The sequence below is a fragment of the Gigantopelta aegis genome, unplaced genomic scaffold, assembly GCF_016097555.1.
Source record: "Gigantopelta aegis isolate Gae_Host unplaced genomic scaffold, Gae_host_genome ctg3527_pilon_pilon:::debris, whole genome shotgun sequence".
In the NCBI taxonomy this organism is placed as follows: domain Eukaryota; kingdom Metazoa; phylum Mollusca; class Gastropoda; order Neomphalida; family Peltospiridae; genus Gigantopelta; species Gigantopelta aegis.
In genome coordinates this window covers 40,973-59,677 of record NW_024533387.1, presented here as the reverse complement: position 1 = coordinate 59,677, position 18,705 = coordinate 40,973, and the positions used below count along the sequence as shown (strand labels likewise).

Here is an 18,705-nt window from a genome sequence, read left to right as displayed (position 1 = left end):
TCAACAAAAAATCAAATGACAACTGATAGCAGAACAATTAAAAATTAATACAACATGCTCATGCATGTATGTAATATAGGGTAATCAGTTAGTGTTGAGGTGCCCCCCCAGTGGAAAACATCTTCCATCACCTATGCAGATGATATATCTTTACTTACCACTACCCATCTTTATAGACCCATTTCCAGATTTCAAGTCAACTAAACCACTCCTTACGTACCATACCATATTCCAGTGATTTAAAAGCATAACTACGCTTATCTTTGGTACAATAGTAGACCATTCTAAATATATAGATTAATAGTTTTATAATGTCTTGTTTCTTTTGCAATTTCTTTCTCAATCTCATCAAATATGAGGGCACTTTTCAATATAGGACCTCCAGTAGACTTTGTAGTAGATGTTTTGGTACAGGTAGAACGTAGAAAGGTTTTGGATAATACTTGTAATTTCATAGCCATACTGTGTTAACCCCCCCCCCCCCCCCCCCCCCCCCCCCCCCCCCCCCCCCCCCCCCCCCCCCCCCTCCCCCCAGATATTTTGAGCTTACCAGCAAAGAAGGCCTACAATACAATAATAATATAATAATAATAATAATAATAATAATAATAATAATAATTAATAAAATACGACACATGTTATAACAAATTATTAAATAACTTTTGTCCATTCAGTTTCTGTAGCCATGTCCATAAAAATCATCATCTTTCATTGAAATATTACAATCTCCTTTAAGACCTAAAAGAGAGAGAGAGAGAGAGAGAGAGAGAGAGTAATATCAGATAATATATCTTTACTTACCACTACCCTTCTTTACAGACCCATTTCCAGATTGTCAAGTCAAACTAACCACTCCTGTACAGTACCATCACTTCCAGTGATTTTAAAAACATAACTACCTTTTATCTTTGGTACAATGCAGCACCATTCTATAAATATATTAAGATTACAACAGTAGTAAATACTATTATATACTTGTTCAATTTCCTTTTCATTTCTTCAAATATTACAGCACTCTTCAATTTGTGGTACTAGTTGGATTAAGAATTATATCATGGCGCCTAAATGTATTAATGAGATCATGTTTCACTTATTTTTAACCCTTTACCTCCTAGCTGCCATAGCATGCTCGGAAATCCTAATCGATATAATGATATGACAACAGCTCCGCCAAACCTAAGTTTATGTTGCAATGCTAACTTTAGTCCCCGGAACCTGACGCTTATCAGCTTGTCCACGTAATTGCCAACATAATTCTGAGCATTGAGCAAGTCCTGTTGCTCCAAGAGGATGTCCCTTGAAATTAACCCTCCACTGGATTAATTACATATTTTCCTCCGTAAGTGTTATCACCACGATCTATCATTTCACTGGGCTTTACCTGTTATCAAAACAGGTTTTTTGTTAATCAATTCATGAGCCATTGTACCTGGTGGGCAAAGGCCAAGAGCTTCATATGTAATCATTTCATTGGATGAAAAACAATCGTGAAGTTTCAACGACGTGAAATATATCAGGACGATAACCAGTTTTACGATATATTTCCTCGGCAGCTGCCTTTGTCATATCATAACCAACCTAGAAATTGATGCATACTCTGAGTGTAATGGATACATGACCACACCCACTAATTTCATGGGACTATTCTCGCCAAATGTAATAGGAAAATCATTTCTCATTGCCATGGCGATAATTTCAACAGCTTGAGATGTAGGTTATGTTTACGGACAAAATCTTCACTGCAAAGAACAGCAGCTCCACTACCATCAGATGTAGGACTGAATGAGATGTGAGAAAGTGAGAGAGAGAGAGAGAGAGAGAGAGAGAAATAGATTAGTTAAAACACAACACCATACCAACATTGGAGTTTGTTTAATGGTTCATGTACCATACGAGAACTTTGTATTTCTTTCTTTTCAAAGTGTACTCATCTCTAAACTGAGAATATCTGAAGAAAAAAAATTGTACTCATCAAATTTCATCATCAATTTTTACTACTACTCTCACGGATTATTAACTGAATGACGAGATTTTTCTCAGCAATCTTAGCAAAATGTTCGGTCTAGTACTTAAAAAGAGCTGAAGTCATTATTACATCAAATATCATAATTATTACCATACTCATTATTACATCAATATCATAATTATTACCATACTCATTATTACATCAATATCATAACTATTACCATACTCATTATTATATCAATATCATTATAACTATTACCATACTCATTATTATATCAATATCATAATTATTACATATACTCATTTATATCAATATCATAACTATTACCATTACTCATTATTACATCAATATCATATCATAATTATTACCATATTTCTTCATATGCTCTACACCAGCAGCAGCAACATTTGAGCTGTAATAGGAGAGGATGCCAGCCATTAGTATTAGCTAATGCTTCAAACATGGTTTATCATAGGAGTTATACGATCTGTATACTAATGAAACAAACATAAATCAAAAATAAAAACCATTAACATGTTTACTTTTGTTTCCAAGAGAACCACGCTCCATTTTCTCAAACCCTAGAGCAAGTACACATTCAGAGGAGCCACTTCTATCAGTTGTTTAGCTAAAAACAGGGCTGATGACCCAGTAGCACAAGCGTTATTGACCTGATGTATTGTGTAAGATTAGATAATATTACATAACAGATAAGGTCATTGTGCTTGACTTACATTGTATATAGGTATTCCAAGTCATCCCCAGCTGGTAGAGAGCTCTCTGTCCACAAGTACTGTCACCTGAAAAACCAATAATATTATATAAGACTGTTTGGCTCTGAATGAGCTAGCCAGCTGTAAACGATTGTATGGAGTCAGGTTTATCGACTGACATAACAATATCCTACAACAGCTTGGTCCACTTCTGTGTATGATATGCCGGCATCTTTTAAAGCTTTAGAACCTAAAAATGAAGGGAATGGACTATTGTATTAACACATGATCTTGCATACCGGCTTCTTTTGCCATGTCAGGATAATCGAAGTCTTCTCGACGACCTGGTTTTTCCAAACTAAAAAAATATAAATAATAAATTTATAATATTACAATTATACCTTAGTCATTCCTACACCAACTACATAAACCTTCCTTGGAGTGGCCATTATGTTGAGTTCACCTTTGCAGAGAACGATGAAATTGTTAAACAGTTGACCACACCACAATTTGTGACGTATAATACGTAGTGTATCGTTGATTATCTGATGGTACGAATGTGATAAAAAATAAACTATTTTCTGGAGAGAGTATAAATACCAGTACGTCAACATATTTTAGTCAGTCTACACTCTACAGAAAAATAAATAATAAAGAAAGAAAGATATGGATCTCCATCGTCCTCAGTTGGGGCGTCTTTTTTTCGGCGAGTCTGGCGAGCGCCCTATGAGCTCTGTGTAGTTACTCCACAAGATCAAACGAGCCTCCTACAACTCTTCATTGGTTTTCGTATCGACTCTCTACGTTTAAACGACAACCCTGCTTTCCATCATGCTGCCTCTACTGGTCAGCGGACTAAAAGTTATCGCGATATTGGATCCATGGTTCAACAGTAACAACAAAAAGTGGACCAGTGTGAACGTATGGAGGTTTCTTCTCGAGTGTCTCCACGACCACTTGATAACCAGCCTTCAAAAAGCCTTACCAAACACGATTAAACGTGTTCTAGGCCAGCCTACATTAATTTTCTATCTACCAACACTCTTCAAGAAATGGAAACGTTACCAGACTCACTTTTTCAAGCCTCTCAGACTAGCATGGAGTCAGTAAAGCATGATGAAATAATCCAAGCAGCTGCCAATGACTATAATGTTCTCCGGTCGATACATTTCTGTTCCATACCTTTATGACCCAGAAGACATCCTATAAAGCTAACAACGCAAATTCCCATCAAACCTACAAAGATCTTCGACGCCGCTTCCAATGGTTGTCTTCCCTAAAAGGAACCCTGTCCGGAACAGATCCACTCACTGTATTTCTTCACCAATCTTCAAACTCAAGTGGATGCTTCTGATGCCCAGATCCTTCATTGCAAGATCTTGGATTCAGACCAGAAGATTCTCTCTACTTACTCTAATTCCTGGGTGGGTGGAGAAACTGAAGCACTAAGTCGCTTGTCAAACTTTTGCAATCGAACGTGCATCCCAACCTGATGAACACGTAAGCTGGCTTGTTAGCAAGGATTCTCTCAGTCCTTACATTCGTTTTGGATGTCTCTCAGTACGTCATGCCTTTCAGTCAGCTGCGACCAGTATGCCTCAACTTCTAGTAAGGGTCAAATGTTGTTTGCTGAACTCACCAAGAATTTGCTAATAGAGAATTTGACCTACATGGTTGGCATCTCTGTCCCTAAATTTGATGTTATGCAAGATAATCCCTTATGTATTCAACCTAACTACCTTGGGATGAAAAACCAAGAGTCTGAAGCTTTCTTTCTTGCTGCTTGAGAGAGAGGTAGGACTGGTTATCCCTGGATTGATGCTATCATGCGTCAATGTGTACAAGAAGGTTGGGCTCACTTTACAGCTCGACAGAGTATTGCTGTTTTCCTGACACGAGGCTACCTCTGGTTTATTGGGAAGAGGTAAGGAATTCTTCCAGGAATTTATGCTTGACTTGTGAGTTACCCGTCTCCACGGTATGTTGGATGCAGAGTTCTTGTTCCGGATTTTTCTGTGATCTCATTGAAAGTTATATCCTTGTTACATTGGAAAACAAATGGATTTGGATGGCCACTTCATCAAATTATATATTCCAGAACTTAAAGATTTTCCCTCTGATTACACCCAACTCCCTGGTTAGCTCCTACTCATGTACAGCAACAAGCCAAGTGTATTATTGGTAAAGATTATCCTAACCCATTGTCGATGTCTGTGAGCAGGGAGAACTTTGTTGCCGAGCGTATCCGTTTGTTCTACAGCTCTTCAAGATTTGTATGGAGAGAGTCCCATAAACTACAACTCCTATTCATGACTGTAGCCATACCAACATACACAAACTAACATATAATCATAATTTACATGTTAAATATACATTATTAGATGTATTATTTTATTCAGTCATAACAAGAAGTCATATTAAAAAAGGTGTAAATGTGTAAAATTACAGCACTTCAAATGTGTTTAAATACGTAAACAAGTCTTGAAATATATCGTTCTACAAGCAATTAAAAATCAATTGGTACTTGATATTAATAAATGAAATCAATTTTACACAACAAACAATATTTATACTTTAGATGACTCCATATGATTATTTGTTCAAAGGGAACGATATAGTTTTTAGGAGTAGGCAATGTAGGGGTGGAGTAACTTATCTGATGGATTTGCCGATTGATGGAGAAGGCGGTGGGGTTTGAGTTTTGGGACAACACTGCTTCTTTGAAACCCGGAGGGACTAATGCCTACCCCACCAACAACTCACGAAAAACATTAAAAGTAGTTCCTAAATAACGAGCACTATAAAATGAGAGAATGTTAGCAATCATCTCCATATTAAGCCACACACCCACTCACAGGAAACCAATTCAACTGTGTAAAATCACAGCCACTTCTTCAGATCAGGCAAACCAATAAATAAATGTTTAAAACAATTATAATGTGAACCAAAACCAAGCTTAGGCCCAAGCCGCTCCAATAATAGCTAACGGATCCTGTGATACTACAAATCATGTGTGACTATCATGTGTATAATAATGTGAAATAACTCCAACGCTCAAATTGATAATTCTATTCAAAAACCTAGCAGAAGCCGAATTAGCTTGGTGCAATAAATCCTGCTGGCTCCTGCTTCATATAGAGCAGTACCATCCATGTTAAACAGTTCACGCACTACAGGCAACAGGACTCTTTCCCACGTTGAGCTCGCCCCAAGATTTATCTTCCAATTACATTGTATAGTCATTGGCAATGTAGCAGAACTATAAAAAAGAAGAGAATAGTCCATGGTAACCCTAAGGGTTATTATAAATGGCTTGTGATTTGGTTATTCTAAAGTTTGCTATTGGTAACCACTGACCTTTGGAAAGGTCCCGCATGCTACCAGCAAAGGCCGGTAAAACACACTTTAACTTAATTTAGAGGGGTTCTTCCAAGTTAGTAGAGTGTACAAAATGGGGCAAATATAATACATCCATGAATGCATCGACACTAATAACGCGCCAACCACGTAAGACCTAGTTCTTGTATTACATCAGAAAAAACTATTTACTTCCAAAGTTTACCAATAATGATAGAAGCAATACCACTAGGAGAAATACCTAATGGATGAATGGATAGATAGATGGACAAATGAGTAATAATGGATGAATGGATAGATGGATTAACGGATAGATGGACTAATTGATAGATGGACTAATGGACATATGGACTAGTTTGATAGATGGACTATATGGACAGATGGACTAATTGATAGATGGACTAATGGACAGATGGACTAATTGATAAATGGACTAATGGACAGATGGACTAATTGATAGATGGACTAATGGACAGATGGACTAATTGATAAATGGACTAATGGACAGATGGACTAATGATAATGGACTAATGGACAGATGGACTAATTGATAGATGGACTAATTGATAGATGGACTATGAGACAGATGGACTAATTGATAGATGGATTAATGGATAGATGGACTAATGGACAGATGGACTAATTGATAGATGGATTAATGGACAGACAGATCCTTACCACATCACAATAGTAACTAGTTCATAATAGCATCATTTAATACGCCAAATAACTTTAATAAACTTTTGAGCTTCCTCTCCCAAGGAGAGAGAACAAAACAGCAAATGCAATAGTGAATACAATGACTCCAAGAATATTCATACCATCACGACTTCCTAATGACTTATCTACCTCAACTGGACACATTTGTATCAACTCCCATCAACTTCTTCCATCATGTATCTTGATAACTCAGAACATGACATGTTAGAAGTGTTATGAAGATATTTTTTACTCCAATGGTTGAGTTCATGTTCTCTAGATAGTCAACACAAAACTCCCCAATTTATTATTGTAGTATATTGTGTCTGTGTCTATAATAATAATAGTAATCATTATAATAACTAGTTATAAGAGGAAATTACTCACTTGAACAAATGTAGCAGTAAATAGATTATCTGGTATAAGATTTCTAGTGAAATAAAATAAAAATAGATACAGTCTATATATAGGAACATTGGGAAACTTAGACTACAGTGGGTACAGGGTCAAACTAGGAATTGGATATACTAATATCATTACATATTTTTACCTTAATAAATCTAAAATGGAGTCAACTATTTCTAAAGGATCTGTGCTGACATTACTGGCGTTAGTACATTTAGTGACACCACCGTGACCTTTGCCAGGTTGAATGGTATACCACCAAATGATACCAAGTGTACCAGCTATAAAAGTAGTTGTCATGTAATATATATAGTACGTAAACCAATGCCCCTGACATCTTTATGTTTAATGAGCCAAGACCAGCAATTAAACTGAAGACAATAAGAGGTAATATCAACATTTTTAAAGCTCTTAAAAATAGCTCTCCAGGAAATGCTACTAGCTGTTGTACCAACTTTGATGGGTGAGCCTCTGCAATTGCTATCCCTAATATAATACCTATTACGACTGACACAATAGTTAAAATAAGGAGTTTATTATCTGGGTGGTGTTTCCAGATTTTCCGCCATATTTCTTTATTTTTCTCTGCTTAATTTCCCTCTCATCGATTAGTAATGCTTCTTCCTCGTTTTCTGGCATTACTACTTGTTCCACTGTTGATATCACCTCACTTTGTTGTGCCATGCAATATTACCTGTGCAGCATATGGGCGGAGCTCAAAGAATTAATTAACGAGTGTGGTTAAGTAACACCACGACCCTTCTAATTGACTCTAATTAATTTTTTTTGACTCTAATTCTTCCATTGAGAAGGTAGTATAGAAAACGACAAAGGAGTTCACTGACTATGGAGGGCGAAGGACGCAGTTCATCTTCATTGAACGCAGTTAATATCCCACCTGGGTCAATCTCCTGCAGAAGAGTCAACTAAATGAAGGTTGTTTAAAAAACATGTATCCATTTGTAATGTCCATTTTGTCCATTATGCTATATTATGTGTCCATTATACTAGCGTATATATCCATTATATGTACATTTGTATTGAATTAATTAATGAATATTATCGATGTAATTACCAGGTAGTCCTCTTTAGGTGTTGTAGCAACAGAGATTGAATCTCTTTACGAAGTTACTCTTAGTAAACTGATAATATTGAAAAAAACGTTTTCCTATCGACAGACGTAAACTAGAACACCTAATTATTGGTAAGGACTGTAAAATTAAAATATTTCTTTTATTATTATACATTAACTATAATAAGGAATACGTAGTATGTTACCATAGTAACAGTCTTATTGCATACTACTATGTTTCATAGTAACAGTTGTCATCTTTTTAGCTGGCAAGACAATCAGACAGCTGAAGAATATTTTCAGCATGTTATGAAATCAACTAATACAGTTATATTGTGGCCATCAAAATGAAGATTGGCGCTAAGTCTAGAAAGGTTAAGTTAATATTAATTAAGATAATAAATGATAGGGGCATTGTATTGATAGACCCGCAAGTAAAAGTTGCCGGACCTCCAGAGGCTGTAAATGAAGCACGCGCTAATGATTCTGTCTGAATTAGAACACAAAAACTATAGAGTGACTTTAAAGTTATGTTGCAAATGTAAACATTCTTATGTCATTGGACGAGAAGGAACAAACATCAAAAAAGGTTTTTATTCAAACTCTACTTTTTAATGATATCACACACACCCACAGTTTCATCAAGACACTCAATGTCATATACATTTCCTGATTCTAATCGATATGGTCATGGAGACAAGAGTGATCAGGTGTCCAAACAGGTTTTTATACACTGTTGAAGTGGCTAGAACTCGAGTGAGAGTAAGTATCTTTTGGTAACCAATATATATGAAATCATCGTTCAAGTGATATTTGGACATAATGACATCATAATGACATCATCGTGTATTTGTATATATAGGAACTGCAGCCAATAGTTGTAGCATTCTCTTTGCCACTACCAGGTCACATGACCTTTGGATCCAAACTCACCTATATATGTTCAAATCAGTGAAACGTATAATCTATTACCATCAATATTAACCAGTATGATATAATTGCATCATTTCTCCAAAATATACATCTTTTTATTAAACTATGTATCCATTCTTCTCCAACTATGCATCCATTGTCTTAACTATGTATCCATTTCTTGTCCAACTATGTATCCATTTCTCTAACTATGTATCCATTTGTTGTTGTTGTACAGCATCCTCAAACATTATCAATGATAGTGACTATTCGTGGAACAATGAGATTTGTGGACGGACTCAAGCTAGCGATAGCAAAACTCATCGAATTTTTTACAGGTACTATAATTAGTGAGATGGTCTTTTATTAGTGGGTGTGGCTTGTTTTAAAGGTGACTACCAAACTCCTCAGGTGACATTGTATGTTGAGATTGCCCCTGGTAATCAACGAACTGTGATGGGCGTGGAAGGAGGCAATCTTCAGGATATTATGCATGACACTTGTACTACGTAAGTTAAATAATACTTTCATTGTTGTCATGGCAAACTACATACTCGAATTCAGTTCCCAGATCCACATTCTCGTTATCGTACAAGTCAAGTAAGTATTATAGTAGGTCTTTTGATGGTGCACTTGAAGCAAGGTATCGTTTAATGGTAATATATACTTCCTTATATGGTATGGTAATTAGTATTGTTAATGTAGGTTTGTTACCGGTAGCATTATGTTTTGATGTCAGTGATGAAGGAGAACAAATCACCTCATGTTAGTCATCCATTTTATTTTTTACATGTGTCTATTCATCTTAATTTGTTTCTTTTGTTTGATTATTGTTATGTAATTGTGTATTATAGCTTTTATTGGTGACTTAATGCAGACTCTTTGATGTCTATATTAGCGTGAAAGCTAAAACTAAACAATTTGCTCAAGTAATTTTTTCAATGACATAAGTAGTTGTTATGCGCTCGCTCTCTCTCTCTCTCTCTTTTCTCTCTCTCTCTCTCTCCCCCTCTCTTCCTCCCCCCCTACAGTCTGTCATTATCAAAAGTATTGACAAAATATGGAATGTATGTATGAAGCTCGACGAAAACTTCTTGAAGTTGCTAGCACACCCACATTCCTCTGACCACATCCCTCATATTATGGGGTGCCATGTACCCCAAGCAGTTATTACTGCAAGTAATAGACTGATGGTGGGTGTGTTTTTATAAAGTTATTATTTATATAATCATAGGAGACAATACTGAAGATATACCTTCTAATAAAATAATCATTGAGTCTCCAAACCTCACCAGTTCCATCACTGGAAATCACTGATACTAGCAAAACTAGTATATCACAGACTCAATCTCAGACTCCAGAAACGGAGCCTGAGCCTGAGTCTGAGTCTAAATTAGGAAGTAGTAAAGGTGGTACTCAAGCACGTCTCACTGTCAAAGCATTTATAGATTATGATAAGAAGAGAGAAGAGGCACATATAGGTTTGTATGGATGGATACAACTATATCTGTCCATTTATCTTGTTTATGTATCCATTAGCTATGAAGAGTAAAGTAGAACCAGATGTCACTCGTTATCCAACAGATAAGTGGGCGGGAGATTATTTTTCATATTCAATGCCTCCAGTACCAAGGGAAAATCCCCCTCACGTGAGTGAGTATTATATATATATATACCCTGTTATTAACAATGATTTAATTAGTTGTCAACAACAGCTACTCCTAAAGGCCTAGAATCATTGTCTAAAGTAAGTCTCCTATTAATTTAGTACTAATTATATATTTTATATTAATTTATTTATTAATTTAGAGTGGCTTCAAAAGCATTAATGAAACAGGTATGTATCTATTATGTGTCCATTATATTTTATGTGTCCATTATTTTAGCTTCAATGGAACGAAAGCAAACCATTTCACAAGAACAAAATGTATATCAAGATATCAAAGGTATGTAATAAAAGTGGGTGTGGTTATTGTTTACAGCCACACCCATTAGATTTATCCAGTCTTCTCGTGCTACTTGGACTGGAAAAGTACGAAAGCAATTTTGCTGAAGAAGAAGTGAGTTGGTCAGACAGGTTGGGTGGGGTTGACCCTGTAATTATTAGGTAGATTTTGATACCTTCCTAACAATGAATGAAGAGGATTTGAAGGAAGTGGGTGTGGCTACCTTGGGGCTAGACGCAAGTTGCAAATTGCTATTTCAGGTACTCATTAGTACCATTGTTAGTAGTGGCTTCTAGGACTATTTCCTTATATGGAAATGTCCTAATCTAGCCTGTACTAAATTTAGTAGTCAATTCTATTAATAGAAATACGTAAATTGAGAGATTACCAGAAGCCTCAATCTCGACAGTTAACACACAAGTCCACTGTTCCTTATTTCAGTGGATCCATGAATAAGAGTTCCCGACAATCAGAGCAGGTGGAGCTAATGTTCGTCTTGCTCCTGGCTACATGAACATGAGTCGCCAGTGTACGCTTTTAACTGACTAACATCAAAATCAACCCCTATAATCAACCCTTATAATCACCCCTATAATCAACCCATATAATCAACCCTTATAATCAACCCTATAATCAACCTTTATTTTTTGATTAAACAAATTTGAATTACAATTTTTCAAACAGTTCTGAATTACATTTAACATTTTCATCATTTTACTATTAAATAATGTTTTAAAAATATTTTTTTTGATAACAATACAGTTACTTTGAGATTCTGTCTCTAAGATATTCTAACAAAGCAGCTGTACCTTTTGTTAATATTGCTGGACGAGGAGTTCTAAATCGGTTACCTCCTAATTCCAAATGCCTAACAGGAGAAGCATATGTTAATAACTAATACATTAGGGGGTGGGGTCACTGAATACACAACAATAAGATTTCTAAACAATTATTAATGCGTTAATTAATGTTATTGTACTGACCTCAACCATTCCATGTTACCAACTCAGGGGGTACTGTCCAATATCATTGTTACTCAAATCAAGACAACTCAGCTGTTTAATTTGAGTAAACCCCTGAATCAATTGTAGTAATTTGATTATCATTAGCAAAGATATCTCTAAACTTAATACACTCATATATAACCGAGGGAAGAAGAGTAAAACGATTTAAAGACAAATAGATATCACGCAATTTTAGACAAGAAGATAATGTCATTGGTAGATCAGACAATTGGTTACTCCTAAAGACATCATAACAAATAATATTATTTTACTGATATTGTTTTACCTCACATCTAATACTACTAGTTCTGAAAAACGATCCACAAATCGGGGAGGACCCTTAATTTATTATAACTTACATTAAATGTCTTTGTAGTTATTTGATCAAAGACTCTAATTATTAGAGAGAAATCGTATAAGTTATAATATTTTGTATAACTCACTCTTCAGATAAAACTGTCAAATTTTGTTTAGTTAACACAATTTCTTGACTATTAGCTGGAGACTCATCCCTAAAATAGTCACATGATTCATCACATGACATTTCTTAAACTATCATGTGACTTACCTTAATTCTCGATAAGGTGAAGAACTGATTTTTGATGTACGACTTGGAGAAGAAAGAGGCTGAATCATTGTTCAGGTTCCAACTCAATTCTTGAGCGAAGATATTTAAGAAGTTCACTTGTCCCTTTTCTAATGATTCTCTCTACGTAAGGTTTCTCAGAGGATTTCCATCGATAAGTAGAGATTGTAGGGTTTCCATATGACCCATTACAAAAGGGGGAGACTATAAAAAGGATCAATGAAGATAAGAATGGATGCATAACACAACTAAATGGATTAATGAAAATTAGAATGGATGCATAATTTAATAAATGGATTAATGAAAATTAGAATGGATATATAAACCTTGGTAAATCATTATTGGAGAGATCCAAACGTTCCAAAGCACTCAATTTTATAATAGAGTCTGGTAACCTATAGCAACCAATAATATAATAATTAACTCTTTATACACTAACATAGCTATTTTGTTCTCTCTCAATTCCAATATAGTCAGTGATGTCAAGTGGACCAATCTTTCCTCAGGTAGAGCAGTTATCCTGTTATTAGCTAGTAATAATGACTAGTTATTAATATAATAATAGTAGTTTATTAATGAGTCATTTATTACTTTTAATGTGGTCCCAGGTTGTATGAGTGGTAGATCAGTCAATTGATTTTGTCTCAAATCAATCTCATTGATTCGATCAAAGTGATCCACTAAATATCAATAATTAATATCTCTCTGTGTTAAGTCATGATCTTACATGGAGGGAGTGAAGTTAACTTGTTTCGAGCTAATGATAATCTGGTCAGTCCTGTTAAACCAGTTTAAATACAAGTAATCCTTGTCATTAAACATATACCTCTCATATTGCCAAAGGTAGGTGGGATTTCTCTCAAGTTATTGCCCGAGACATCAAGTATTCTCACGTGAACTAAAGTGGTCACTGACTGTGGTAACTGAGTCCAACTGGTCTCCGATAAATCCTAAAAGGTCACATGACTATCATATGATTAAAACATTATATCCATTTAATGCTCTTAAAGTATATATTGTTATAAATGGATGCAAGTATCTAGACTTACCAGATCTTCTAAACTGGTCAGTCCTGTTATACTGGTTGGTATAGTCACAAGGGTGTTATTGTTAAGACGTAATGTTTGAAGTGAAGATAGACATCCAAGTTCATCAGGCAAGCAACAGATCTGATTATGACTTAAATGAAATAAAATGATAGGGGCAACAATATAAGTATTGTTATGTTACCTTAGTAACAAAGACGTGAGGTTGGTCAATGTACCAATAGCTGTAAGTCCAAGCTATGGAAGTCTCGATCTATTATATTGCAACTATGATGTGTGTCAACAGAAAAGGAAAGAATGTCAATTTATGTGGGGACAAGATTTGTGTCAGCTCATGAATATTATTAAAATTATATACTAGAGTAATATTATCAGGTTGCACGAACAAAAATTACTCCATACAATTAATCGTAAGATTTGAGCTTACATCTAAATACTGCAGAGCAGTAAAACTCTGAATATCATCAGAGATTTCATTGATTTCATTTGACGATAAGTTAAGTCGTGTTAACTCAATCTGATCCCACCAACGCTCATCATTTTCAAAAGTACATCCTCTGTCTTCTTTAGATGGGGGATCATTGACATGCCACACCCTCTGAGGAACAACTTCTAAGCCCCTATTAGTTAAAATAAATTAAATTGAGTTTAAATCATTATTAATAATTAAGTATTAATTCCAGTTTTACCTGTTAGACAAGTTTAGTTGGCCTGTTTGCGAGCTTGGTCGAGGAGAGACTGAGGTACTGTACCTGACTGCTGGCTAGGCGAGGACTGGAAGAAATTTGGATTACGTTTAAGTCGACTTCCAGCAGGAGCCTTCTTCTGACCACTCATCTTAGTTATTAATTAAAGAGAGGCGTGGCTAATGATGAAGTAAATCATGACAGGTATTTTTTCTGGACATTGCTCATAAATAAAATAAAACGTCTTTAAATTAACATATAATATTTCTGTGATAGATGCTCAAAATCGTCGCTCCATTCTTCAAGGTCTTCAACAAACTCGTTCTCGACTCCAACGTCTCCATGAAGACAGGTAACGAGTTGACCCCTTCATTAATTATTGTTATCACTTCATTATCATGATAGATCACCCTCTCCATTGAAAACTAATAATACAAATGTAGCACAAACCACACCCCCACCTCCCATTGCACAACGACCCACAACTGCACCTCAACAAGATCCATCACTTATAGCAAAACAACAAAAACTTGCCTTACAGGTTTGTCAAACCCGTATAGATAATGTACATATTGGAACAGAGTTTGCACTATGTTTAGAAAATTTAGTATATTCTTCAAACATAGAAAATGTGGACTTCTCAAAATTACTTAGTAAATGTGCTCAGTTACTATTGTCATTGTCACTTAAATTTTCAGACTCTAATATCTCATTCCTAAACTTTCAATAATTGAGACTTATTCTCTTTTTAACACAGCAAGCTCAGTCTCAATCTCACGGCTACTACATCTCACAACCTTCATCACACGGGAACCTCCTTTTACCAGTTCTCCCCACGTTTTTGATAGCAATGGAGACTTAACTCCACAGTCATGACATGTAACACTTAAAGCTAAAAATTATATACCAGAATAAATAAATAAGTAATATTATTATAAGGTACAACACACAATAGTAGCTATTACTAGAGAAAGAAAGAGAGAGAGAGAATTTCGATGGTGTAAGAGCTGGTAATGGTTTCATGATACAATAAATTGCTATACTATGATACAAAGGGGGTGTGGTCACTATTGGTGAGTACATTGTCCACTGACACGAGATGTTCGTCTTTTTTACGAGGTTTAGTTGGACGAGGATTAATACCAAGTTCATCAACACTTTTTGAAGTGGGAAAAAGAACTAGAAAAAAAAATTTCTGTAATATAATATATTATAAAGTATACTAAAATATACTAAGCAATATACTGAGATATCCTAGTTAGATATACAGAAGTATACAGAAATCAACCTACCATTTTCTTGTGATGATACTCTTGACCTTCGACCTGATATTGTCTCCATAGATCGTTCGTGAGATACTGATGCTAAACTTTGAGAGGCCGAGGGTAAACTCCTGCTATCATTAGTATCAATAAAACTTCATCATCCTGACTATCCCAGCGTGTTGGGTTAACATTTCCTTGCCCCTCATAATTATAAAAAACTTCCAAATATGGTAATACAGTTGTTCCTCTATAAGGATCCATGCTATCTTGATAAGGCGGGAAACGTACTATCTCTTCCTTTAACGGTTTGGAATGTTTTTGAGATAAACCATCTATTACAATTAGAGACAATAATGTAGTATTATATAACCACATGTATAAATTTATAATAACAATTCTATTCATGTCTCAAATTATTGTAAACTATTACCAAAAAAGGTTAAAATTTATTAGCTTACGTATGTTTTTTGATGTCTTGTACACTTAATCTCTTTTCAGGTTCCTTTGTTAACATACCTGTTATGATAAATAAACTTATATACTAATTATAAAATAGTACCTTTAATTAAATCTTGTAATACTGGGGGCAGTTCAGGTGGAAGGGTGTATATGCAATTTGATATAACAGAAAATAATTTATAAACATTTTCGCCTTCAAATGGAAATTTCCCTGTTGTAAAATGATACCTACAGAGAATATAGGATCATGTGATATGTCATGTGACTTACAGTGTTACTCCTGCAGCCCAAACATCAGCTTTAAATCCTGACCAACTATCTTGACCAGATGCTATTTCAGGCGGTTGAAAAGCAGGACTTCCCTGACAATTTGTACATTGATCAGATGACTGAATTGATCGAGTTCTTCAGCGACACCAAAATCAGATATTTTTACAATCTATAAAGTAATTCAAAATATAAAAGTATGTCAATAATATCACTTAAACTAACATCATCTGTTGTCAGCAATAAATACCAGGTTTAATATCTTTATGAACTACACCTTTACTGTGAAGATATTCAAGTCCATCCATTAACTGAATAAAATATCTACAGAAAAAATAAACCACACCCATTATTAAGGTACAAACCACACCCACTTACTTGTGTGATTGCCATATAGGGAATTTATTACGAGGAGTTTTTTATCGAGCATCTCCTGTAGTCCTCCTACACAATACTCTAGTACAATGTATAGCTTTTGTTTATCAGTGTCCTCAAAGACATCTACTAGTTCAATTACATTACGATGATGTAGTTTTCTTAAAAATTTTAATTTCCCTATTGATAACAAGAAATAGAGAGTAATTATTTATATAGTGACAAATTAAGCTTGGCTGTAGTAACTCTCTGCTTATCTAACAATCACTCACTCTCTCTCTCTCTCTCTCACCTTCGTACATTCTCCTCTCCATTAGGTATTCTCGATAACCTTCTTTGTTTCATTATTTTTACAGCTCTTCGACATAAAGTAACACAGTCTAGCATTTCACGTACTTTAGAATATGCCCCCCCACGCCTAATAAATCACCTTTTAAATACTGACCACCTACAATTTTGGCTTGTCTCTGAGGTTCCTCATAAACGACATCATCAGAATTATAACGAGGAAAATCTGGGAAGTCATCAGGAGCATGATCAGGTTCTTCCGGTATAGGATATTGCATTGATACAGGAGGTTGTCCACAAAAGAACACTGCTTCGTTGTTCTCATTGCTAAACTGCATCCAAGGTGTGGTTGAGGGGTCGAATATGTAAAGCCCCTAGTGAAATGAGATGTTAATAATGTATTGATTAAAAATACATTTACATGCTTTAAATATATCGGGATTGTCAATGTAAAGTTAATGTAGTAGTACTCACTGTGTTGAGGGAGGTGGTGAGACCTCCATGTTTAGCTGATGCCTAGCTCCACCTCCTGGAATACCCATCACAAAAGGTTCAACCATGGCCATACTTTGGGACTAAGTCCACACCTTATTGAAAGATAGCTTCAGAAAAGGAGAGAGACACACACACACATTTACAAAACATCTACTTTTACTCTCTAACTTTAGCCAATAAAAGTGAACGTTTCTCGACTATCTTACAATCTTGTATTTTGAAAACGATACAATAGTTGGCAGCTGAAGACAAGACACCCCCAAGTTGGCCCCAGCTACTATACTAGTGGTGCATCCTGGTTACTGACCACACCCTTTTAATTAAAGCGGAGGGTGTGACTACCACGTGACAGTGTACGGGGTGTGCTTGTTTCTACAGGTACAGAAATTTTTTATGAATTTATTTATTATAAATTAAAGAATATATTTATATATTTTAGAAGGTCTATACATTTTTATTTCTATTTATTAGAACGAGTCATACTTACTTCTTGTACCCAAAAATGGATCTATGGGCTGAGGAAGATGTCGACAAAACATCATTTGTTAACGAAAATTTTGATGATCTTCAAAGTGAAGGCAGTAAAGATAGTTTAAAGAAATCATACGACGAAAATCCATTCTACAAAGAACCAGTATATGACGAGCCTCAAGTAATTACTAAAATAACAGGGGCTTACTCTAAAAAATAATAAACCAGAACACAAATATGATGAACTTCAATTAGATCAGTTGGAACCAAAAGATGACAAACCAAATCCACAAGATGGCGCCTCTTACCTCAATACGTCTCCAACTTTCCCAGATGAAGACATCCCTACACTTGAAGTAGAAGAGGAAGATAGTTATAATCCATTTTCTACTGATATTAAACCCTCTCCGGCTCTTCCACATAGTTCAACTACAATTGCCCCTTCGTTAGCTACTGCTAATGTGACACAACCCAAAAGTGATAGTCCAGGGAGTGGAAAAGAGTAGCGACGAGGGTACTCACCGTCCTTTACCAATAGAGACAGGCCATGCCTATGATGTTATACGTGACAATACTCTGCGATCTGAGACTGAGGATAACCTCTATGATTTACAGGTTAATTAAATGGTTATATTAATGTTTATTGACTATTGTTCCAAAAGGTCAATATTGTAGATCGTGTGAAACATGTTG

The 18,705-nt window shown here is 35.4% G+C and overlaps 1 protein-coding gene and 2 pseudogenes across 1 annotated transcript; all 3 read right to left on the bottom strand.

Annotated features, from left to right (window-relative positions):
• Nucleotides 1-1,079: 1,079 nt before the first annotated feature.
• On the bottom strand, nt 1,080-3,128 carry LOC121392213 (annotated as a pseudogene).
• Nucleotides 3,129-11,832: 8,704 nt separating this feature from the next.
• Nucleotides 11,833-12,710, bottom strand: LOC121392211 (leucine-rich repeat-containing protein 40-like). The gene is made up of 3 exons (XM_041523542.1): nt 12,643-12,710; nt 12,197-12,313; nt 11,833-11,938 (listed from the first exon to the last, which is right to left on the bottom strand). Exons 1-3 carry the CDS (start codon nt 12,708-12,710, stop codon nt 11,833-11,835), a joined length of 291 nt encoding a protein of 96 aa, XP_041379476.1.
• Nucleotides 12,707-17,384, bottom strand: LOC121392210 (annotated as a pseudogene).
• Nucleotides 17,385-18,705: the final 1,321 nt, after the last annotated feature.